Here is a 26531-nt window from a genome sequence, read left to right on the forward strand (position 1 = left end):
AGCCTGAATAAACTTGTGGCCCTCTAAAATAAAGAGTGTAGAGTATACTATGATTTTTGAAAACGGAGGTTTATTGTATTCGTGCGGGCAGGTGAAAACGTAGATTTTCGAAAACGATGGCGGCAGAGGCTCGTGATAGCGATAGGTGGAGGTTAGCGTTTTCGATTGGTGCGAACGGGAAAATACTATTCGCAAACGTTACGTCAGGGGCACCCAACGTCAATTTTCGGAAAATATCTGTTCGGAGATCTAGAATTTTCGGAACATTTGTTGTAAAATTTCTTGCTTGCCTGCCTGTCCTAGGACTTTCGAACATCTAACAAATGGTATAAATGCCCATTTTAAACGGATTTTTACCCTAAAAAGGTCACCTAGAATTTTCGGGAGCCTTTTTTCTGGCTAAAATTTTCGAAAAGGTAAGTTTTGATCCCTATAGTTTTCGGATCACTACACGTTCAGCTAGGAAATCCGAACAGATGAAAAATTTCTAGGGGATAAAATTATGCCTATATCTACCGTTTAAATACTAAAATACGTTTAACAATGCTATGTTTAAGTGGTTTTGAACTATATTTGCGTTGAGTGGCAGATTTTTTCATATACGGGGAAAACATCTCCGTTTTCGAAGTATCGGAATACGTATGGACAGGGCCTCAGGGTTTAGAGAATCCATCGGTGTTTGACCATAGTTCTTTTTGCTGTTGCTCTGAGATAAATAACTTCGAGGTTATCTCTGGTTTTCTGGTCGGAAAATTATCACTTGTTTAGATTAAGATCGGAATGACTTCAAGACTTCAAGCGGTAGAGTATCGTTCAGGCGTACAACTTTTATGGTTCCAATTACAAATGGCCCAAGAGCTGGAAACATACCAATGATAATCAAAATAAATCCCTTTTCTGTAAATATTTCCGGATCCGAAACTTTCAATTTTTGAAGCCCGAGTGCTGACCTGACTTTCACGTGGAATTGGAATTTCTAGGGTGCGAAAAGGAATTGAAGCAACAAATTAATACCGTGACAGATATAAAGGATATGGCGGTTACATCTATCATACCGTTCCAGAATGGCTGGTTTAAATATCTGAATACTTATGCGTATGTCCCATTTGGTTCTAATAGTTGAAACTTAAACCCTTTTTCAGCTTTTAAATTGTCTCAGAAGACCTCAAGATATTAAAAGTGACAAGAGACCTGATAGAGTGAAAGGTTTTATAAGATAATTTGAAGACAATCTTTGCGCATCGGTCCACATCGAAAACACCCCAAAAACATAGAACTTGAATGGCAATTTGGTTCTAATCTTTATCTCTTGAAAGTTTGAAGATAAAACTCTCCCAGTTAAACTACCTAACTATTCCCGCCATCAATAGTTGCATGGACGCATTTGAGGTGCATGATGACTGATGTTGCATGACTTATCGAGTCATCAAACCATTGGGACACTTCGCGTACCCAAGGGGCACCCAGCTGAACCTTTCGTTTAATTATCTGTTCGGAAGGCCTTTGATAACCAAGGATCTTCTTTTGGGAATTATCCTTTCAGACGGACGTTGCCAGGCAACTAGCTTTTCATCTTTCTTAGGGGGCCCGGCGCATTACTACCCCAATCGCTGTATTTACATTCGCTATGATGAAGGGCTAACGCTTGCGAGTCTTGCTTGCGTTGGTCATTTTTATTTTCTTTGATTTGACTCGTTTGATAAACCAAAGCAAAGTTTTTGAGTTTCATGTGTTTGTCTGATCGTTTAAACGTCTATGATAAACGTAAATGTCTATGATATCTGTAAATGATCGTGTAAACGTCTATGACGTCTATGATTTCCCTACCGAGGGAAATTGAAATGAAAACAGTGAGGCCACTGAGATCAATTATTCCGCCACGATCAAAGGCGCTGTTAATTTACACTGTAAAATGTTTCGTGCAACTTGTCCCGCCACAGTGTCGCCAAAACATTGCGAAACAAGTTGCACGAAACATTTCACAGTGTAACAGCGCCTTTAGGAGTTTAAACTACTCATTACATTTTCAAGGACACCAAACTATGCAACGCCCAAGGTTTTCATATTCAGTACTGATTTGGTCTCTTCTTGCTTCAACATCAATTACCTTATTCTAAACCTGCTCCGTTTCTAGACGGCCCTTCCTCAGTTTACCTGGGCCCTGGACACGTCAAATTCTGCGTACAACTATACTTAACAACCGGGGCAGCTGTAGTGTCAACTATTACTAGTTATATTGGGTCGCGTGGTAGAGGGGCTCGATATAAGTATTTGGTCTATTTTGCTGTTAGAGGGATCTCTTATGACGTATAATGACGAGATAGTGGTTTAAGAAGATCTGTCAAAAAGTTGTGCAAATGAACAATTCAAGATGGCGTCGAAGTGGCACTGCAAAATGGAACAAAGTAGCGCATGCAAAAAAAAAAACCTGCTAGGCAAAATATGAAGAGTTTTCTTTCGAAGCAGGCGAGAACGAATGAGTGTGTCGGGATGTCGAGGTCTTAGCTTATATTATAATGGCAATGCAAAGTTTATGAAAAATCTAAGGTGCCCAGCATGATTTCCCTTTAAAATCGCCGAAAGGTCGTAATTTGTTCTCGTGTTGTCGCGGTGAAGTGCAGGTAAAAGAGAACAGGTTCAGTGGAGAGTTTTGATTCCTGTCTTTTCCCCAAAAGGAGAAAGGAGATAAGAAACTTAGGAATTGCCGCTACTTATCTGAGACCTTTACGGCTCCGACATCATTATGTCGTCGCTGTTCTTTTCAACCGTGATTCTGCTAGTTTTGCTAGAAACATATAAGTTGATTATAACTATCATTTCATCTGAACAACTGGAGAACCTTTTTGCACCCTCATTTATTTCAAGGGCATGTAGTTCCCGGTGTTGTGATCTGTCTTCTGTGATGTATCATGGTTGGGAGGGTAAATGCTCGGAGATATTAGCTACACCAAGCTACTCTAAAAATCCGAGGGTAAATAAAGATATATATGATATGATATGATGATGAAATGGTGTCTGTGCCTTCCCGTCCACTGAACATACAGTGTACGAGAAGAAAACCGTTCACTTGATCAGTTTGCGATATCATGATTACCCACTACGCCACGATCTTTCCAGTGAGTTTCAGAAACCCGTCAAAACATGATCATACCATTGCTTGTAAATCTCTTAATATTCCATTAAATGCTCATCCACGCGACATAGCCGAGTACTTAGCCAAAGACGTCATTATCCTGTTGTTTACCTTGTTTAGTATTTATAAAAATTATTCGTTTGGAAAAGATGCGATTAACATGGAACTTTAAAATCAGATTTTGTATATGAACGATCACGACATCCGTATTAGTTTTAAAAACTTCACTTTCTGGGACTGTAACAGTTTCATTGTTACACTTTTTTGCAGTTTAGTTTACAACCATCCCATCCCCAAGAGAAACCATTTATCAATTGCCGGCCAGGAAAAAAAATGACCGATTTTCAATATTTGGAGCGCCGCCATGTAAAGGGCGTAAGGGCGTCATGATGCAAGCTTCACCTGAAAGACTCAGTGGAGAATTGCTATTTGCTGCGATTCAGATCCCGGCCTATCTGACGGAATTTTGGTCAGTGAAAACTATGCCCGTAACATGGTAAAAACGATGTTGATTGTAGTTCAGTGCAGATGGGTCAGTTTTGGACGCTATCTTTTGGACATTTGATTCTAGTCAACATTTCACATTCACTGACCTTCAAAACCTTTGCCATTGCACGTCAAATTGGCGACTGGTATATACTAATATACCTATCACAATTACTGATATACAAAAAGGCGTCTGACGCTGCCTAACCAGTCCTTGCTCAACACAGCCTTGCTTGTCAAAAAGTCGAACAACAAATGGGCGCGCAAGGACTGACGTTGAAGCCTGCAGCTGGCTGGTTTTAGTGTGGAAAGTAATCAAAATGCAACATAGAGTACAAGAGAGACAGCATCTCTAAGTTTCACAGCTTACCTGATTCTTGTTTTTTCAGTGTGAGCAAGCAAAATTAAAGAGCGCTGGTCGCGTCTCGGCGTGCAATGTTCATATACTCCTCACTCTTGTTTGCGCGCATGTTTTCATCACCAAGAAACCTGATGATATTGTTTCAGTCTTCTCAGATGACCACTGTTTCAAGGAAGTCGCACAGACTGCAAAAATTTTCATTCATAAAAGGTGATACCTCATAAACGTCAAAGAAAGCCGCCCAATACGTGGGGGATTTTTTGAAGTAAAGTGCAAAGCGACCGGCGGCAAAGCAAAGGACCGGGTCCAGTTGATAGAAGCACCTTTAAGGCTAAGCCTTCAATAAGCTCTGTCGAAGAAGCTCATCAAAGGCAGTCAAATCTCCCTCTGAAGAGAGATCAGTCCTTTAGAAGATTTGAGGCCAGATTGCTACCATCGTATATTGGCTGTACTTCAAAGAAGATGTTTGACGTCTTGGCAAAGCCATAAAGTCTCTGATGAGTTCCTCGGCAGGGAAAAAAATATTACGTTTGTCAGATTTTCTATGAAATACGTTTTGCTGGCCGGTATTTATACAACGATTTAAACCTATTCGTTGCCGCTTTTATTAGCTGGGTGTCACAGTGACGCATCTTTTATTCTTCCAGGTTTGGAACTCCGCCAGGGATAGGCTATATACTCCTTGAGATGGCAACTCGACTCAATCTTGTACTGAATGCATGAAAGAAGAGGATTGTTTCTCGAACGTCCCAGTAACCTTGGCCCTTAAGCCAACTATGACTACCTAAGGGTTCGCCGATTTTAGAAAGTTAGCCTTTCTACAGTAACCAAGACTTCAGTAAAAACGACACAATTGCAAAGTTTCGTACGTCGGAATGCCTCGGTTTCAAGATTTATGACGGTCCCGAAATACGCACGGAAGTTTCAGACTTTTCGAGAAGTAATCCTGTTTGTCATCGCCTAGTCATAGCAATGCACCTGTGCCAAATGACGGCATACGCTGGATCTGTTAAAAATGAGATGAACTTCTTCATTACACGAAGTTCGTATGTAAAACGTTAAGATTTGAAAAAAAAAATGTTATGTGGGCTCTTGATAACGATGATAGATAGATAGGGAAGTCCTAGGAAAACAATTGACACTGATGACCGCTTTATTACACGCCCCATCCTGAGTCTTTAACTACACGTAATATAGAAAGAGACAGGTAACGCGTACAGTCAGTCAATATTATGCCTGTGTGTTTCTACAGTTCAGTGGTAACTGAGTCAAGCCGCATGGCTGTCACCATTCAGAATTTAGCCTCAAGAGTGTTAAAGTGGTCAAAACCAATTTTACATGCTAGGGACGCGAATTTTAGTTACATTCGAGATTTTGCGGAAATCAAGATGGACTGTAGCCTGCGAACGCACACGTATTTCTTAAAAGGCATTGTAGAACGTGACGCAAAGCAGGCAGTTGAAGTTATTTTAAACAACAACATTCTGTTTTGTCTACATACTCAAATCGTGAAATTATTTTGCTATCCATAAGCTTTCGGATAAAAATCTGACCTCGAGAGAAGCCTAAGGCTTGAGCCTCTGAGGTTTATTCAATCCCATTTCCTGAAATCTTGCTATAAATTTAGTTCCTCTTTCACAAATCTGTACGTTTTGCAAGGGACAACTAAGGAAAAACTGTTCACAAGAAATCGGGTATTTAAGCAAACTTTAAAACTTTTGGGCCATTTGACTGCAGACACATGCCGATTAACTGAATTCAATGAGGATTAGGTGTATTGCATTAACTCGCTTGTTTTGGCTTCAGGTTAGTTTTAAAGGATAAAATTTAAGAACTTGTCTGCAAATAAAGTAAACACGATAAAACGTTGGCGCTTGATAAATAAGCAATATTAGCTACAGATTACATGTATAGGGCTCCTAGCAAACCTCTTTTTCAAAAACTCGGTATTCTGAATGTTTATAGTTTACCTTCATTTAATGTTTAATGTTAGATAGTTTATGTGCAAGTACCACCATGGAATGCTACCTTGCTCTTTTAAAAACTTAATTCAAATTGGAAGCCAATTTCATAATTACTTCACCAGAAATGCTGAGTCATAACATTCTCACAGTTGCGGTACAAAATTCACGGTGCAGCTCCTTACTGTATTCGGTAACTCAATCTAATAATTTAAGAACTTTCAAACGCTCACTTAAAGCTTACCTTAATCTTTCACAAAATAACTAATAAATATGGAGTACATGAGAGGCCTGCCCAGTATGAAAACGCAACCATTCCTGGGCTGGATCAAGCCCTCGTGGCATTGAATATGTGAAATATGATCAACACTTTATGTACATCCTGTAAGTTTCATAAGATTGCTCACTCAGTGTTTTTTTTTAAACCATCGTTTTATATTTTCTTTGTTTCCCGTTTTCCCTTTTTCTCGTTTTTTGTTAAACTTTGCTCAAAGCTCCCATGGCTTCTTCCTTGCCTTAATTGCATATCTTGATCCGTTTCATTGTAATATGGATAATAAATAAATAAAGAAATAAGTAAACATTCGGATATAATTAATAACAGACTGTACGGTGATTCGACTAACTGTAGGCCACGGTGCTAGAAATATTAATATTTGACCACACAAAACAAACTCTTTTGTCGATCAATGTGTTCGGAGGTTAGTTTACTGAAAATAAAAAAAATAGCGCGAGAAAATGTCGTTACTCGTGATATTTTACATACTGTGCACTTTGCAACCCCAAGTCACAAAAACAGACTGGTTAAAACTGAGCATGCGCGGTTTTTTCGCCAAAAGGCGTTTTCCATTTACCAAGAAATTCCGGAAATTCCGGTTGGGATGTAAATGGAACACACGTTTTTGGTTCGTTCCACTGGAAAATTTCCGGAATAAACAGAACTTCTGAAAAGGTAGTCCTGTTTTCCCGTTGGAAACTTTCAGATGGAAATGTGTGTTCTATTTACAACTTTTGAAAGGTCTCACCACTTCCAGGCTATTCACGGCCACATTTTTAAATTTTGGTGCGTAAAATCGCTATCACTTGGCGGCGAATGGACCTGAGTTAAATGGAACACGTTTTTTACCCGATGGAAATTTCCACCGAAATTTCCGGAAATTTTTTGTAAATGGAAAACGCCCAAAGAGACTCGATTTCGTCATTGCAGTAAACGTCTTAATTTGCAGGGCTTTGCTCCGCGGCCAATAATACTGCGAATAAAGTCGTGAAGAAATATAAAACTCCGCTTGAGAAGTTCGGCTTAAGTGGCGCCGGTAAGAATTTATTCCTTTTAAAGTCTGATTGATTACAGAGTCTGAGTGACAAGAATCAAAATATCGCAAAGCGGAATTCCGGGTTTACTGAGACGGCGACGTAGTGCTTATTCCTCTTTTAACTTATCATTCCTGCGCAACGAACTAAGAAAAAAAATAGACACCGTAGAGAAACCTGATGAGAAAAAGCAAATTTAGGAAGCAGCTATTAACTGACTTCAGTTCGGGCTTGGTTAACGAAGCAATTAGTGGACACAAATACATATAGAGAACGGAAGCCATGAACTCTACCCTCAACGCAATGGAGCTGTGTTTACATCATCGAGCCAGTGAAGAAGGGTAAGGTAAGGGAGGAAAACAGACAGAATTCAGAACCCAGAAGTCGTGACTGATATGTGATGAAATAATCCAACCCATCAGTTTACCATGCAATCACAATCTATTTTTAAAATAGCTACTGCTAGGTTTTTTGCGGAAAAACACAGTAATCTGTGGTAGAATTGAATTGCGCCCGGTGCCCCAGCCACGATTTTGCGTTCAATACGAGCAATCCCGCGCGCGGCTTCTTCAGTGGTTGCAGAACAATCTCGAGGGTTGACCGAGGACCTGTAGTCTAAATTCAGATAACATTGTAAACTGATGGCCGAGGCCAAATGAGAGATAGGCAAATCTCTAATTATAAAGCGAAATGAGAAGCAGAACACCTCAAATTTCAAAATTAAACTCCATACACAGAAGACTTTCGCTTTATCTTGATGAGACACACAGTTCACTCGTAGGAGGATTATCTGAGATGGAGTTTGAAGGAAAGGGCTCAATTAGCACAACTCTTCGAAGTCACCATAAGAAACGAGACAAATGATAGAACCTCATCGTAGCGGCTTACTTTTGAAGGAGATGCGTTTTACGTAAGCTAGAAACAATTAGTTCACTTACCTTGGAAAAGTCGTTGCAAGCAAAAACGATCTAGAAAACGGTTTATGACGTAATTCAGTGCCCGTGCAAACGAGGATGACTTGAGAATGTGGGATTATCGAAATCTTTCCTCTGCTTTGCTGGCGAAAATGTGATATTTAAGAACAGGAAGCAAAATTAAAAGTCGCTTCATAATTCATTCTATTTCACATCCACTTCTGATTTCATTATAAAATTACCGGATGTCACCCATATCGGAAAGAGGGAAGGTAGAAGATGCCTGTCTTTCATGGATTTAACTTACCTCAATGACAAAGATAGACGCAATAAGAGTTTGGCGCCTCCCTTACCCATGCTGGTGAGCCGTTTCGCCAGGCTTTGCACCGCTCGAATCGGAAAACAAGTGATTGTGTGCAGTCTGTCTGTGCTTTAGTTTGTTTAATCCTGTTTCACAGGCGTCTTACTACCCGACAGAATAGAGACTACAAGATCATCCCAGAAACAGCTGAACGCAAAGCGCTAGCTACAATTAGAGCCAACTTAACTTGTTGTCAGGAGATTTTCACAATGCTCAACTGAGTGAAGGACTCTGTCTGGGAGCACCTTCTTAACGCTGATACGGTAATTCTTCTTATTTCAGTGCATCATGAATAAGAAGAGGAAGTGCTTGTCCGCTTAAAATGACAACTACGCTAGCGATTTTTCTCAATTAATCATGAGATTATGATAGCTTGATAAATTTTCGTTTCCAAAATGAACACTTATTCCCATCTCAAGATGCTGAGATCGAAAGCATATTGTAACGGCCAAAAATTTAAAGTGGTTTGGAAATAACTCAGAAATATTACACACCCAGGATATCGCATACTCTACAAACTGTAACATCCCTTTGTATTATTATCGAAATGGGGAAAACTCGAAAACAAAACAAGCATCACAACTTCTGTGATTAAAAAGGACTAATTTTTAATACTGTGACGAATTCACAGTCTATTTATTTTTATATAATAACCCAAGTTATTCTTGCATTTTGATTGGTTCTTGCCAACGGTCTATTAGAGGACAGACGCACGATTGACGTCACCATCAGCTTTTATGCGAATAAAAATTAATTCTTTATTATCTAAAACAAATAGATTCCACGTCGTCGTGCGTTTGTTCAGTAATAGATCACAGAAGACGTCAAAATGTGGTAAGTACATCAGTCTATCGCCTCGTGTGCCACTTTTTTGTTCTTACCACATTTTGACGTCATCTGTGATCTGTTACTGAACAGACGCACGGTAACATGGAATCTATTTGTTAAATTGATCATATCAGAGGCAGGAAATAAACTTTGGCCCAAATCTCGGGAATTAATCTAGAATTCCCTTTTTCACAGTTCTCTTATTCAGTCACATGACTTGTCGTGTGTCTGTTTATTTTCATTTATTTTTTCATTGCCATTACTTTCCTTATTTGGTATTAGCCTTCGTGTTTAAATTCAATTGTACTTTAGGTAACCGTTACTTCTGAAGATGTATGTTGGAGCATACGAAACGTCAAGTTCATAAAAAGTTTTACAACATGCGTTGTCTCGTTATGTTTATAACAGCAGTTTGTTTGTTATTTTTACTCAAGTTGAAATGGCCGAAGAATAAGAGTTTCTCTTGCTTATGTTCAAAATGAAAACGAGATTAAATTATTTTACGTTTTTTTTCTTCTCGCGCAGAGATATTTAAAGACCACAACTCTTCAAAATAAGCGGATAGTTGTATAAAAACGGAAATGTTTTCGAAACTTACGAGAAAGGGACCAAAATGCTCAAAGAAATATCACTTTCCTTCGCGTATACCAATAATGCAGCTCTACATGGTGTCCTCTAAACTTTCTTCAAACAGCAGGTATAAGAAAACAGCACGTCAACTCTAGAAAAGTAGTAACTTCTGTTTTTAAATACCTGATTATAAAGCATCGTCACTGAGCCCGCATTCACCACATATTCGATGAGCTAAGCCATCTTGGAATCTCAACGCGGTAATCTTTTATGAATGCATCCAAATCCTTCTCGAAAACCAGCTTTTGAAAGGGCGGTACAATTCCAATCCCCTTCAGTTTTTTTATGTAAAGAACTTTCTTTCACTTTCATGTTCTTTTTTTATGTTAGCTTGAAGCTTCATTTGAAAAAAGCTATGGATGTGTTTCTTGGGGTTCATCGAGTTTGTTGCCACCATTGAACAGATAACTTGATTTAATCCACCGTATCACGAGTTACACTGGGTGTTTACCCAAAACAAGTGAAACAAAAACAGTTGAAAGCGGAACTAGGTAATTAACATCTTTATCACATGCAATTAAGGCGTATACGTCAGTTTGTTTAAATTCCATCGAGCTTGGTATCTTCATACAAGACTGTGAAATGCGATGGATTGAATTAAAACTAGCCGTGAATGTTTGATGACCTCTACCAAATTCATCCAAAAGAAAACTGGGCTGCAAACACAATCTTCGCGTCAACAGTATCTCTGGAGTCTACAGGATACACTAAGCGGCTGCCATGTTCAGTGAGGGAAATAACAAAAAGGAAGGGAGATAATTTTGAATGACATTTAAACAAATAACAAATAAGAGAATCCCTGATGTACAAAACTGAGAACCAGGACTTTTGTGGACGAAATTTCCATGCCAGCTCTTACCCACGTTATCGGATAGAACAACCTACAACAGCCCAGAATGTGTTCATAGCGAACTGATCAACTGCAATTCCCCTCGACACTGATACCTGCTCTAAACTTGTCTCTTCAAGCCAAACGAGATATTGCACTATCCAATTAGCAAAACCGATAATCTTGTTTCTCTTAGAAAAAGCAGATAAATAGGTTATCAGTTAAAACATTCCAAAGTCTTCTTTTTGAAAACTGCAACCAACAAACGGGAACACCAGAAAGTTCAGTCTCTTCAGTTTTCAATGGTTCTAGTGTAGTGGTACATCGTGCACTAGATGTCGGGTGTATGCAAGATTTAACTTCATCACACTGGAAAAACCCTAGCTCTCTGTAGTTGACATTAAGATTAGCACTGATGTAAGTTAATTTCCTCGACTTTCCAGAACTATAGCATTTTATACTTAAGTTCAAAACCTTTGGATTTGTTTAGAAAATTCTAATAACGAAGGTTTTTTTTTTAGATAGACAATTAAGAATAAAAATCAGGGACAGTAGGTTAGAATGACGTCTCGACTGGACTTACTCAAGAAAGTCATTTTCAAATTCGTGAAACTATAGAGTCGGATCTCATTATATAATAAAATGCTTTTTCACAAGCATTTATTACATAACGTGTCAGCATTTTATCTAAAGCTCGAATCCCGAGCTTTCAAAGCAGTTGGGGGTATTGGTTTTAAAGGTGTTAATTAAACTCGTATTTGATTTTTCGGTGTCATTAATTAAAAACGTGTAAGTGCTGCATCCTTCCTAAAAGGACTGACAAAGATATTGTGATGAAAAATGTTGTTGAATAGTCCTCATACCTAAAATCGAGCTGGGCAGATCTATCCTCATTTAATTATATAGTGACTTTTTCTGCCCCTCGTTTTTTTAACTAAAGAATCGAGAAGTGACTTTCGATGCAAGATTAAATCATTTCCTCTTCTACGGATTTTTCTTGAACTGCCTGTGATATATGTAAGTTTATATGCTTACCGCTATTCAGAAGATATGTTGTGGAGGATAGTCACATTCGACGGAAAAATCGCGGTCTCTACCTTTTTCTGGAGTAAATCCTTAACTTCTAAACGCGAAGACGTTTCGAGATATTTGCTTTGATTTTGAACTTCCTGACTTGTTGGAACTGATTTAGCCCTTTCAATGTGTCATCAGTTTGGACTAAATCAGATGGAGAACCGAACTGATTACAATTGACGCTGAAGATAACTCTTACTTCGCAACATTTACCATTTACAGTTTCCAATGTTATGTTTCTTTTTGCAGAGAATCGAAAATCTGGCGGTTTATCTTAAAAAAATCCTCGATACAATGAAACCCCGAAGCAACGAACCTATAATTTCCCAGTACCTCTGTACTTCGCTAAATTGAGGTTCCAGCGACAAAGTTTAAACCTTCCTCGACAATAAGGAAAGACCAATGATTTACTAAGAGTGGCTTACCTTCAATGTCTTCCTCACTCGTTGTCCTGGCTGGTGCGCTTTCTGGGAGAATTGAAATCGACCACAGCTAAGACGACCTATACCACCAATTATGCCCTCTAGATGGAATTTCTGAAACCAAATCCCTTAGAAATATTTTGTAAGAGTATATTATCTCATTCTCATTGATCCCTGCTTACACCAAAGTGAGAAACAAATGTGATTGGAAGAGGAGAACACTTAGTGCTTATAAATACGCGCAAACAGGGGCACGAGCGATGGAGGTCACGAGTTGACAAAACAAGGGCTGATGCAACTAAAGGAAATCGTTAACCGAGGGATAGTAAAACGTTCAGTCAGTTATTTGCACAGAGTTGAAAGCTGTTCATAAACAGCGGCGAAAATACAAAAGAAAAGGAGAAAAGTATTTAGCTATTTGAAGGACCTCAATCCTGGAAAAATTAAGAGATAAAACGATTGTCGCTGAAAACGCCCTTTTAAGTTTGTTTTTCAAGAAGGAGCTCTCATTCCCTATGGAATCAAGGAACGCTCTTCATTTATTCAATTATTTATTCGTGTCATTTCATGTCACCATAATCCCAACAATGGTAAGGCTCACCCATCTCCTGTACGACCTATACAAACCACTAACCAGTCTCACGATTCCTCGATTCGCTCTAACGAAGGGCTCACGCTTGAAACGTCAACTCGCAAATCTTTCTCGTGGTGGTTAGTAGGTAATTTACGTCATTAACTCGTTTGATAAAATCAAGTCAGACTTCCATCCCGTTCACACCAAACTTTAACTATGTTTTAAACACGGTTTCAAACTTGCGCGTATACTGATTTTTGCCGACTACAAATTTAGCACAGATCAACTGAGCATGTATTGAAACTCAATTCCTACATTTTTCTGTGAATGATTTTCATTTTGTTAAACCCAGTTTAATTAAACATATCGTGTTCTTGTGAATGGGGTATTAGACTTAAACCGGCCTAATTTTCAAGCCTTGAAATTAAATACACCTAATCTATAAATAGAAGAAATTGGCCATATTTATAGAAAACGCTATGACATGTAGGGTTGAGTTACAGCAAAGGTAAACCAAAGCCAGGACCACTTTTGATTTATTTCAATTCACTATTCTGGCTATTAGCTTAGTTCTATAGAGTGCGATTAAGGGCCTACTGACGCTTGTTTTGGGGTGCGTTGCTAAGGATGTAATGGTTAAGAAATTTAAGAGAATTTGGCATTATTTTTGTCAGTTTCCAACTTTTTTAAACCAACGACCCTAAATATGACGTCATCATGCCGCGCCTATGGTCACGTGACCAATAAAAGGAAACTCTAAATTTGTCTATGTGCTACCCAATTTGGGTATTTAATCAGTGGTTTGATAATTTGTATTCGGTTTTGCATCCAGCCAAGCATGGTTTTAACGATACTGAAATGCCCATAACATTTTCAAAAAAGATAACTTGAAAAAAATCCATTCCATTATTTAGAGATAATTAATCTTCAATTTGAGAAAGAACGCCATACATTCCTTTGTATTTTGGAGCTTTTAACAAATATCGTTCATGAATTAACTTTGAAAAATGCGTGGTTACCCCCAATTTTCTTTTTGGATTTCAATAACGCTTGTTAAGATCTACCTTTCCTGCATAAATCATAAATCGGGTCAAAAATACCTTTGAATTACTAGGCACCGTCCTTAAATGTTTTTAGAACACTACCCATTTTAACATATTTGGATAACTTTCTGTAATTACTTTTATGTGAGTATGTATAAAATAAACTAAAGAAATAATTTTAAGATTATTATGATGGATTGTTGTCTCTGATGCTATCAAAGACAATAATAATTGTTTATTGGGTGTGAACAATCATTTTTAGTGTTTGGGGTTAAATGCTCAGCTTAGTGATGAGGGTTAGGCACTTATTTTGAATGGTTAGTTTTCATGTAAGACAAGGGACACTCCCTGCATTTTAGTATTTAGGGTTAAGCTCTCAGTTAAGTTTACGCACTTATTTAAACCGGTTAGCATTTCAGGAGGGGTATGACAACTGCAGTCTAAGTCTAAGCATATTTTACGGTTATTCAAAAAAAACTTACACTTGCCACGTATCAGCATTGCCCAAATCGATTTCTTATAAAACTGTGTCGAAAAAAGCGTTGATATCTCTCCAAAATCTTTCTTACAGCGACTTGCAATGTTTGCCCCCTGGTGATCCCAGAGCCCTTTGCGTATAAACAGGGATCCGATTACTGGCAACTCATTCATTGTATTTTGTACTTGGCAGGCACGCGACTTTGGGATTGGTGGAAAATACAATTAGCTGGAGTGATGTGCACGGACGAACGCGAGCGCACAAGTTCTATAATTAATGCGCATGAATCATTTCTATCATTTGCAACCCGGATAAGTGCAGCAAATGAAATATTGGCAAGTTGGCCTTTTGCAAAAGTGTTGTGAACTCTCTTTAATTCCAGCCAATGGTGAGAACGCGATTCGAACCGGGAGCATTTGTACTTGGATCACAAAGGCTCACCATGCTTGACACGTGATAAAGAGAAAACAAATCTCTGCCAGAGCTGGCTGTTATGCCTTAATTTTAAGCACTAGCTAATGAAGTTGAATGAATAATTTTTTTAACCATTCATTTCTTTTCCTTTACAATATGATCTTCGCGTGAAAAGTGTTGCTAAACTGATAGCAGAAATATATAAAGAATCGAAATGAACTGAAATTATAAGAGTTAGCCTTGAAGATGTGCAAATACAAGCTAGCTCTATGATGACCATGGGTCGTATCGAAGAGTCATTCTATAAGCTAACTCAAATAGATTGAATACTCGAATATACTAGAACAAATAACTCGAACAAGTTGGCAGCTTCTGCAAGTACCGCAGCACAAATCATGTAAAATCTAAACTCTAAATAAAGACTAATCTCACGAGACCAAAAACACAACGCTTTCCGGGTACCTACAGGAAGACCCAACAAGTTGCCTGGGGAGGCGTCGAAAAGCAACAAATTCAAAAAGGATTAGCCAGTGGTTTAGTGAAAAAATGGGCGCTAAGGTGGTCATTACCGATGTTAATTATTTTCCAGAGGCCATTGCTGTCACTACTTCGTCAACCTCATCCCACTCCATTGGAGTCAGACTATAGCTGAAATGATCCAGGCACGGAGGCGACGAGATAGAGCTATTTAAATACAAGACTCACCTCAATCTTCATGTACACACAAAGAGGTCAAGCTTCTTCGCCATCGAGTCATTATTGCCAAGATTTCGATAGTAAAAGATACTTTGTTGTGGTATAATTCAATTACTCGTATTATTTTGCCTTTTGTCGGTATATAATATGGAGAAGAGGATGTTTTTAACACGCACCTAAAACAAAAAGATGCTCTCTTCTCAAACTTCCGGAATCTGAAAGACCTCGAGGAGATCAAAAATACAATTGTCATAATTGAAATCAAAGTAAAGTGATAGTTTTCTATGTCTTCTCTAAGTAACGATAGCCAATACAGAAATATGATGTGTATGTGTTCACCCCAGTGGAAATCGGTGCAACTATAACAGAACACTGAATGATCGACTCTGTTTATTGATCATCTCAGATGATTTCTCTCAAATTCAATCATTTATTCCAGAAAAATAACTACCTTTAAACATCTCAGAATCAGAACGTATCATTCAAGGAAACGGGAAATCAATTGTGCCATATACATTGATATGTGAAGCAAGCATCGCAAATCGATTTTCGAAAGGAGTTCACCAGGTGAGGTATGAACTGGTACATGCAGAAATCATGAAGAAGACATGGTCATCCTTTTACAGAGAGCAGCCCACGAGTGGGATATCCAAAATAATCTTTACCTTCCAACACAATGTTACTCAGTCAACAATATATTCAATTGTAGCTCCGTTTAGAGGCCACTGACTTCATCTCGAGTGAGATACCACATTAGTTTGTTTAACAACGTTTGACCAATTGTGTAATGATACGTTTAGTTCACCAAGTCATATAAGCGACCATAGAAGCTATAATATCGTTGATATGTACTACCTGGTAAAGCCCTCCTAGCTTTGATTACAAATGATTCAATTAATGGTGGAGGGTGCGTAGGAGTAGATGAAGCTAGTATATTTATCTTGAGGACACAATGCCACCAAATTGGATAAATAGGATAGCGATTTGTCGGAGCGTTTTCTCAATGATGCATTTTCAAGTGTTACGAGAAAATGATCTATCTCTCTACTTTGTGGGAACCAAGTATCAATCACTTACTCTTATGAAACGTTTATGACGAATATTTGACGTGCAAGGCACATTTCTAATTAGTTTACCGGCATTACAAATTCAAATTGCAAGTCCAGCGCTTCGGTCCTCACCGCTCGGTAAAAGCGTGGCCTTTTGCAAAAATAGCGTCACCACTAAGAGAAAATGCGTGCTAGTAAATAAAAACGGATCTATATCTATTTTCGTTAAAACGGACCATGGTTTATGAGGATTTCAGAACCAACGAAAAAACAGATGTAGGCAACATGGCGAACCGCAGTGAGTCGCTCAAACTTCTTAGTCATTTGGGCAAGCCGGAAAAACGTCCGCAAATAAACAATTGCTGCAATTGCATATTAAGAATGCGTGAAGGTTTGTATTTCTTACATTGTGAAAACAGTCACCGCTGTGGCTAAGACAACAAAATGCTATAGTTATACAGCCTCGTTCTTACCTCCTCTGATGAGTGACGCACGGCGAACAAGTGATTTTGAAAAACAATTATCTACAAAGAGTAAAACATGAGAGACATTCTTTTCAGGACCACACCAAACTTAATCCAGGACACCCTAAAGGGAATCCTAAAACTCAGAAGGCTTGAAAATACCCAAATTTCCGTGTATTAGACGAATTAAACTATGGTCTTCCTTGCATAGCCACGCCTCTGAAAGAGTAGTTGAACACCCTTGCATAACATGACACGATTTGTAGCCCATGAAGAGGATCATAATAAAAAAAACATGCCAGGCATAGCTGAACTCTGGACCCAGAACAAACTTTTTTTTTAACGAAACAAATTGAATGGAACCAGATCTAGAAGGACTCTGGAGCAGTTTCTGTCGACCTCCCTGAATCGATTGAGAACTACGCTTCGAGAAAATCGCCTTAATGCCCGTGTCAAAGACACCCTAGAGGCAGCTAACAGGATATACAAACCAAAGAGGCCAAAACAACAAATGCAAATGCAAATGCTCTTTCTCTTAAATTCTTTCGCTCAATGATCTACTTTTATCTCTCTAGACTTATATTTATTGATAAAAAATGCAGATGATAACATTATTTTGATATCTCGCGGGGGATCACCCCCCGGGATATGTATTTCCGCCCTTACAAGTCGTTTCGTACAACTACCATTCATATAAGATCCTAAATTTGCCTCAGATTTAAGATGAGCCGGGGCCACCGACTCGTTTACTATTATTATTCAGTATTATTATTGTTACTATTATTATTATTATTATTATTATTATTATTATTATTATTATTATTATTATTATTTTTATTATTACTATCTCGAATATCTAACATTTAGTGCATCATTTGGTCACTTCATTCAAGAATGCCCAACTTTGATCACTTTCCAACTCTCCAAGACAGAGAATGTACGCACACTACTACAAATAAATCAATCGTTCCAGACAATTAATGCAATGTTATTCAAAGAGATTATGTCTGGTAAAAATGGGAGAGTAAACTCATATAATTCCACCCACCTTTGATTTCCGGCTTTTGGGGGATAATAACATCCTCTAGGTGTAACTAATCTATCGCGAAGACGTTATTTTCTCTTTTTTTTTTTTTCAAGGTTTCTTCCAATTAATGATAAAGACAACAAAGGCAATCTCCGGCTTTACGGTGTTGATACTTGGTGTTCTCGAACGATTAACTGAAGGAATCTATGCAACGCCGAAAGCAAAAGGCAACGAAAACGCCACTTTGAAATAAAAAATTTGATTTATCGAATTGATTTTTGATTATTTTATCTTTTCACAACTGTGTAACGTTTCAAGCATTTGCATTACCTTGAACGAGAACACCAAAGTAATGAACATCAATGCATGGAAAAAGAGCTGCAAGACAGTTGTTTTGTGTTTCCGTCATCGACTGAGGCTAAAACTCTCGATTGAGCCCAGCTCTAATCACGGAGGCAATGGTACTTAATGGCCAATTAGGAGCGGACCAAAATAGTAGTAACGCAAGCCATTATCTTTTTACTGCAAAGGACAAATTTCAGAAAAGTGCGAGGTCACTTTCTGTGGTAACGCCATTTTAAACAGAAATGAGTGGTTGGAATATTTTGCCATCTTTCTAACCAAATTAATTGTTTGAAACCTCGTGATCTAAGTAGCCGAGGTGGGCAAAAGAGCACGTTCCAAGATGACTTGGTGCAAAAAATTTTATGTCGTTTTATCTTTCGCTAAGAAAACGTATTATTACGTTGCAAAAACAATAGATGAACTTTGGTGTTCGTCATTCAATCACAAGGTCAGATGCTGACCAACTAAAAACTAAATTCATAGAGTCAAGGGTATTTTGACCAAATTTCCGAAACGAATACATCATATGATGCGACCCAGTTTGAAATGCTGACAAATACAACTTGACTTTTAACTCTTCGTATTAATCCCATTTGGCCTTCGGTATCCACATACATAGCAAAACAATTGTTCCGTTACAATAGGAAAGTTACATTCTTTTAACTGAGAAATACCAAGGTAATATGTTAATCCTACGTTACTTGGTTCCTACAAGAAGGCACCAGAGACTTGGATGTCTCTTCCCACTGTATGACAAAATGCCAACTGCTAAAGGCAAAAAGGAAATTCCTTACCTCGAAATTTGCGCCACAGCAATTCTTGCCTCAGTCAGCACCGCCAACTCTTTTCAGGAATGTCAACGGGTAACATTGTAAAGTATGGTGTGACAACATGAAACATTACCACGGAAATAAAAACTCGGTGCCTTTGATTTAGGTTCTGAACCTCAGCATTGTTCCGAAACCATCGTGTTTCGGACAGATGTCTCGGGGCTCTTTTGCAAGTGCTGTTTTTGGTGTTCTACGACAGTTCGCTGAGTGTGAAAAGGTTTTTTTTTTTTTTTGAGGCAACAAATTAGAACAGGAAGTAGGTTTCGAAAACATGCTTGCCCTTGTACGCACCTACCACAAACACAAGTCCTTCAGCACATGAATGATGGCGATAAAAGAATACGTCAGTGATCCAATACAATGGATGCGTAAACGTGGGAGGCAAAGACACGTTTTAACTCTGTTTGCATAAGATTAATTTCATAATAAATTGACCGCATTAGCACAGGCCACAAGTCCATATCCGATGTAAGATGGTCTAAGTTGTGAGACGTGAGAGATTGTAATTTATCCCCACACATAACAAATTACAAATCTCAGATACCAAACCCCCAAAATCGTTCAGTCACTTTAACTACTTAAAAATCTGCCAAAAATAACTGAAGAAGATGAGCAAGTAATTAGTACAGGAACTGAAGAAAACTGGAAGTCGACTCTCATGTTGGTATTTGCTCGGAACCATCTGTGTTCAGTCAAATGAATTTTTCTACTTTTTTTCAGAAAAAGCATTTGTCCATAACTGCCCTAACCCTGAACGAAATTTTTCTTAAAGGCTATCGAAAGGTCCTGAAAAAAATTAGAAAACTAAAACAAAACCGCATAGGACGTGCAAACGCTGTGAACTTACGAAACTTGATTTCAACGCTTCCAATATCTTGTCCTGTATTGGCTGCCAATTTCTGCTGTAATTGTTCTTAGCCTCTCAGTGTCGCATCATAAGCAATTTTGACAGTTTAAACGATTTTAATTAAAGTCCTTTCTTTGATTAAAATGTTTTTGCTATCTTTTGTTATTATCCGATAGTATTCGGCCTCCACAAGGTTCACAAGTAATATCTTGTCTCGGTCTTCTTCTGCTGTTGGCTTAGCTTTTGCCTTGTAGGTCGAAGGTCCATCTGGCAAACTGATGACTTTAAAGAAATTCAGGTCAACTGCTATCTGGTGGGGTGGTTTGCTTAATGATTTCCAAACTGACAAGGTCATGAACAGTGTTGCCTCAAATAATTAAAAAAAAAACGGCCATCACTTACTCAGTGGACTGAAATCCGACATTTGGGACACATTTGCCATTGTCTCGGGAAAAGCTTATCGCTTAATACTTTAAGAACTGAATTTCTTTTTTAATTAAAAAAAAAGAAGCTTTCTACTTAAAACAATTCAGATATGATAAGATAAGTCTATCTATGACGAGATTAACTGCTTTCTTTGAAGATCGAGCCCCAGTCCGCCTTCTGCAAAATTCGGAGACACTCGCTGCATTAGAAGGTGAAATTTATGTTGGTAAGAAAGACGATCGTTCATTGGCCTAAGAATAAATTTTGGTCAGGATAGAATAAATTAGTCATTGAGCATTTCGCCAGTTTGGATGATGCAGCTCGTCACAGACGAAAAGACTCCTTTGTTCGCTGTGCACACGAAATGGGATGACCACTTCCTATCTTTTGTGTAGCCAATAGGGATAAGGAAACATTTATCTCAGTTTTGTTGAATTAAACAGCAGTTAATCATGATTGCTTAATGCAGTCTCGTCTAGACAACACAAAAACCTTTTTATAGTCTCAAGTGCTAGCAGACTGTTTCTACTAAGCCAAATAAATTCACTAGAGCGAATTACACTGAGCTGTCTAATTAGACTTTTGTTGAAGATTTATCCATATTTGGCACGTTATCGCAGTAAACCTGTCCAGTCGCCCATAAGCCGATTTACTAATTAACGCATTTAAGTGCGTGGGACAAAAAGTGCGACCTCTCTAGGAAGCCAGGAACCAGACATTTAGTGACGCCGACTCCTTCAGACTTAGAAGAACAAGGGACAACTTATAAGAACGAGTTTTCACCAAATCTACTCCGCATGTTTGAGACACTTAATAATAACTTGTTGGTGCCCTCTCGTCAAAAAGCTGGCATCTGGCCCGATTTAGCCAAGTAGAGGTGCCAGTTGAGTTCAGTGCACAACTTCATTGGAATTGAAAACTTGTTATCAAGTATACTAGTAGCTAAGTCGATATTGTGCCTTGTCTTCATCTCATGGGTTCACGGCTCTTCATGACCTCTTAGACGGGTTAAAGAAGAATGCCAGTTTTAACATTCACTGGTCATCTGTTTCGGGACACAGGAAAAAAGCCCATTTTTTGATTAATTTATGAATGAAGAAATGTCTCTCTTTCAGACGATGTGGACTGATCTTGTTCGTGGACTTACAGCTGCATACCAACACAAGTTCATGCGTGAAATGCGGACAAACTTGTTTTTAATTATAGCCCTATCGTATTTGAAATGATATAACGATGTAAAATTTTTGCAGTTTCCCCCCAAGTGCCGGAATGCACAGGCCATATTTAAAAAAATCATCGCGCCATCGAAGCCATATCATTTTCAGGAACTTTAAAAGCGTTTAACATGTTGAAAAATACCATATAGCCTCATATGGAACCAAGCCTGCACGTGAAGTATGTTTGCCGGGTTTGAAAAGGAGCTCGTCTTAAACCAAATTTTCATGTGAAACGAACGCCTTCGCTCGTCATGGACTCCTCAGTTTATTTGAATCACTCTACAAGATGTTATGAGTGGGTCTTCAACAGCTGTGCCGTGCTGGAGCTTCAATTCTTCGCTTAGTGATGACTTGCAAACGATTTTTCAAAACAATGGGACCAAGATGGGAAACTCACGATTGGAGTGCAAGTCCGATTGCACGCACAAGAATTGCATACTGAGCACGCGCATTAACGAATTTCTAACTGCGCGTGCTCTGAATAAGAGAGTTCTTATTGAACCAAATCTAGCACATTCTGCAGGAGGTAATACTTACAAGCTTCGTTTGTCAGATCTCTACATGTCCAATGAACAATTAATTGGATTTTGATAAGAAATTAAAAGGATTTAATATTAACACTCAATTAATATGGAAGTAGAGAATGACCTAAATCGCGTTTTAATGTCAATTGATGTTGTTGAGGAAAATTGACTGAAATTTATACGATTACAAGGCTTTGTATATAGCCAACTGTTTCCACCCGCTAGATGGGGTTTTAAACCATGTTATGTTCCATTTTAATTATAACGTTTAGATTACACAAGTGGATTACCTGCGAACTAGACAAAGCAATAAATTTTTTAAGCAATTTTTATCTCATTCTTGAGTACTATTCAGAATAATTACATACATAAAATCGGTTTATTCTCAGTCCTCAAGCAGAGAGAGAGAGAGTCCAGAATACCGTGCTAAATTATATACTGTGCTGCACACCTGGCATTGAATAGTTTTCTTTGTCAGTGTTTTTTCTTGCTAGCAGAGGTTCCTTTTCTTTTGCGTTCGCTGGGATGACGAGTACGGGAAAAGAGACCTCTGCTATGGGTCGAAACTTACTGTGTTGAGCATGCGTGGCGGTTACTCAACCGAATTCTTAAACCGAATTCTCACGTTATACTTCATGTTGTGTGGGTCAACTTTACAACAGCGGAATTACCGTAAAGGAATGCGCGGGACATAGCGGCTTCAAGTCAGACAGCAAATATATCATGGTGCATGCGGTTTGAAGATTGCCTTGCAAGGTTGAGGACGGCGGATGGATCAAAGTGAGTTTCGACCCATGGCAGAGGTCCCTTTGCCCGTACTCGCTAGCAGAGGGAAATCAGGGTTAATAGCGGAGCGGCGCGCGACCATGGGTAAGAAAATACGGTAACCATCTGTGCGACAAAATTTGTTTATGTACGCCCGTCCACTCTTCCATGTATGCCAATATGATCAGTATCACGAGACCATATCGCGGGCTCAAGTTTAGAGCTCATCGAGGCGGCCATAATCCAGCTAGCCTGCGTACATCCTTGATATTAGATATCCATGTTGTGGTCAATTGACACCTGTCAAAACAAGGTACCCGCTGACCAGTTTCACTTGACCATATCGTGGACTCAAGTTTAGAGCTCATCGAGGTCAGCTGTTTTTTTAGTCGATCGCTGGCCAGGTTTTGATTGGATCACAGGCTCAATCCAGGTTAAGTTATTGTAAGAATAAATGACCTCAACTTTTAAATTTATTAGGTCGTATATGGTAGTAAAAAATTTTTCGTCAGTCAACACACACCAATTATTCACTCCTGTATGGACCAGGGCCAGAGTTCCACTCATGTAGGTACCCATCAACTGTTTCTAACAGCCTCGTGTAATTGCCTGGGCAAAGGGCTTCAACCTCCATTCGATTTTGTTGAACGATGTTGACTGCTGGGGTGGGCAAACGGTTTTTAACACATCATCAACATTTGATTCAACAAAGCTCCACGAGAGACTTGGTATTTAGTCCCAGACTGCAGCCGTGGTTGTTACTATGGATACGGACATTGAACGTCACTGAGAGACCGATTAGTGCGCACGCGCATACCAAATAATAGGGACCTTTAGATCGGAGGTCGAGGACGACTACGAGTACGAAACATTCTCGTCACCAGAGCCTCGGATCTTATGCCTGCGCATGACCCTAGGCCTTGAACAACCCTATGTAGGAGAACATGCGCCGTAGGGTTTTTATAGCCAAAAATTGGCTATTTGAACCTTACGGCGCCTGCTCACTCCTCGTGCTAACATCAATGCACCAAATCAGAGACGCTTTTCACTGTTCTTCACGAAAACCAATGAGAAGAAACTTTGTATCAGGATTCTCCAGAGCTCTTGTGCGCAAAAGAGAAGAGTTCTAGGGTTGAGATTGGAGTACGCTTTTTCCGTACAGAGCACGCGCATAAGTTTTGGAGGCCGACATTTTTCGAAGTGCGGATGCTTAGAACGGAAAATTCGTACTCGTATTCGTCCATTGACGATGATAAAAATGTTGAATGGTCGTTAAAGCTTTTAAACTCATTCAACATCGACTCAACTTCGATTCAACATCTTTAAGAACGGTCAAAGGGTAGGAGGGGGGAGGGGACCGTTTCAACATCGGTATTAAAATCTCGTTGGGTAACTCTCAGCAGCTGGCAACAAACTAATTTCCAACTTTTTGCTCGGACTGACAAAAAAGATAAAAGCCTAAATATCGGGTTTACCATGGACTGATTTCATAAATACTTTTATTGAGGATACTTCCTATACAGGAACTAATTTTTCGATCTTCTTTTCTCAAAATTTGTAAAGAAATACAGTAATTCCGAACAATGCTAAAATAATGCGCTAAAATGAAAATTAAAACCAGGGGAAATCGTGCAAAAACTGACGTTATACTGAAGTTTGAAGCCAAATCAGAATACGCTGTTGCAAACAGGAAAAAACGAGATTCTAACAGAATGTTATTTAAACGAAGTCTGACCAAGACATTGGTTTCAGGCAATCACTTCACCTCCATAAATTTCTAGAGGTGAGCTTCTTCAATAAGATGTAGAGTTTCCTCTTTGCTCTTGCCTTCTTTCTATTTTCGAGTGAAATGGGATTCTGTACTTAGTTCATTAATCACTCCACAATGCATTTAATATTCAGTTTCTCTTTTTAAGACAATAGGCTAATTGTCATTAACACGAGCCAATAATCCTACAACACTTCGTTGGATGACTACAGATTTCTCCAACTATGGTTTTTCCAGAATTAGATGACATGTTTTTGTCCCTTAGAGCAACCATGTGGGAAAAACAATAAGAGAACCTCCAGCCACCGTCATTAACGAAAACATCCCGGCACCGAAAAAGGAAGATAGGCGAGAGTAAGATATGACACAACTCGTGAGGATGAAAAAGACTTTTCGCGCATGCCACTATGATGGGCTTCTTGAAGTGACGTGTCAATTCATCAACAAATGCATTGAGTTCTAGGGCACTTGAATAAGTAACTTAACGATATCCTCGTCACGTCCACAATATCGACTCATCCAAGAAGTTCTGGTCGAATTCGTAAGCCGTCTATTGTCTCTTCAGGCAAGCAATATACCGGATTCACTGGTTTTACTTCGGATGATCCAAGGAGAGATAAGCCAGCCAAGCCAAAGAGCGTGTGAAATGGATCCACCTACGAAAGACAATACCATACGTAGACGAATATATATGCACTTTTATAGAGGAATTTTCAATTAAGTGTCGAAAGTACATGTAATTAGCGAATTGCTTTGGTTTATGGTTTCTTCACGCAGTGATTGGTTCAAAGTTCTCGCGCCACTTTTTCAACCAATCAGAAGTGAAACCAAAACCAATCGTGGCTCACGAGTGCACATTTTCCCGCGCTTTGCGTCGGCTACGTGTAATTATTTCGAGTTTTGATTGGTTTACTGGATTGTCTCTGTCCTTTTTGATTGGCCAAAGTAATTACTTTGGTTTTGGTTTACGACACTCAATTGAAACTTGCTCTACATATGCACTTTTATGAGACAATAATAAACAATTACTCGATGAGATTCATCTGATATCCAAGATCAAGGAAAGTGGACTTCAATTTTTGATACGATGACTTTTCGGATACTACAAGAACCGAATTCAATAATTGTTCCATTGTGCAAGCACTTTAAGAGCTGGCTCGGCTGAAAATTATTTTTGGTGCTCTTGGCCAATAATTCAAAGCACGCTTAACATACAGGCTCAGTTCTTCAAAGGATTTAACTAACTTTATCCAGTGGACAAGTCAGATTCGATAGTTTCAATCTGTGCAAATATTTCAACAGTTGCTCACTGGCATAACCATGTCGGAATATGCACTCTCTTAGCACAACTAAGTAAAGATGTTAACAAAACCCTTGACGAATGACTAACATGCAGTATATTTTATACCTTGGAGAGAATCTCTTATCCACAGGATAGAGTTATCCGGTGTTTGAACAACTGGAGCCTAACTGTTGAGAATTATGTATATGCAAGTTGTATGATTTACAAAAATAAATGTGTTTTGCTAGCCTATCAGTTGCAAGATAGTGAGTTAAATGTATAACAAGCGGTGAAATGCGCAACAAGAAGGGCCTGGAAATCATCATTGCTATAAACGCCTCTCGGAAGCAGTAAACGTCAGATTTAAAGAGAGAGTTTCAAATCCAGAAAGGAAACAACAAACCTCTTTAAACGACTACTTATCTCTTTGTACGGAAAAGTTGAAGACTGTGAACTACTTTACCATATCACC

The 26531-nt window shown here is 38.8% G+C and overlaps 2 protein-coding genes and 1 long non-coding RNA gene across 6 annotated transcripts in view; 1 reads left to right on the forward strand and 2 right to left on the reverse strand.

Moving 5' to 3' along the window:
* LOC137984776 (pappalysin-1-like) overlaps positions 1-17252 on the reverse strand; it is a 38004-nt gene extending 20752 nt beyond the window's left edge. The window contains exon 1 of one of the 3 annotated variants that reach the window (XM_068832051.1): positions 17038-17252. The gene's annotated coding sequence lies outside the window, so the exon portion shown is untranslated. Of the gene's footprint in view, positions 1-3989; positions 4253-12313; positions 12668-17037 lie in introns of those variants that run through there. The other 2 variants (XM_068832066.1, XM_068832057.1) reach the window with 2 other exon arrangements.
* On the forward strand, positions 7332-15400 carry LOC137984791 (uncharacterized). 2 transcript variants are annotated; one of them, XR_011119180.1, is made up of 4 exons: positions 7332-7598; positions 8625-8790; positions 10316-10476; positions 14598-15400. It is a non-coding gene; the product is annotated as an uncharacterized lncRNA (long non-coding RNA). The 2 variants fall into 2 exon arrangements; XR_011119179.1 differs by lacking the exon at positions 14598-15400 and having other exon boundaries at positions 10316-12286.
* Positions 17253-24474: 7222 nt separating the features above from the next.
* The window catches only part of LOC137984800 (geranylgeranyl transferase type-2 subunit beta-like), a 14816-nt gene continuing 12759 nt past the window's right edge, over positions 24475-26531 (reverse strand). Inside the window, exons 9-10 of the mRNA XM_068832089.1 lie at positions 26523-26531; positions 24475-25433 (exon numbers count right to left, since the gene is read on the reverse strand). The exon at positions 26523-26531 is cut by the window's right edge and continues 66 nt beyond it. Of these exons, the coding sequence (XP_068688190.1) occupies positions 25293-25433; positions 26523-26531 (150 nt within the window). The 3' untranslated portion in view covers positions 24475-25292. The remainder of the gene's footprint in view (positions 25434-26522) is intronic.

The sequence above is a fragment of the Montipora foliosa genome, chromosome 2, assembly GCF_036669935.1.
Source record: "Montipora foliosa isolate CH-2021 chromosome 2, ASM3666993v2, whole genome shotgun sequence".
Taxonomy (NCBI): Eukaryota; Metazoa; Cnidaria; class Anthozoa; order Scleractinia; family Acroporidae; genus Montipora; species Montipora foliosa.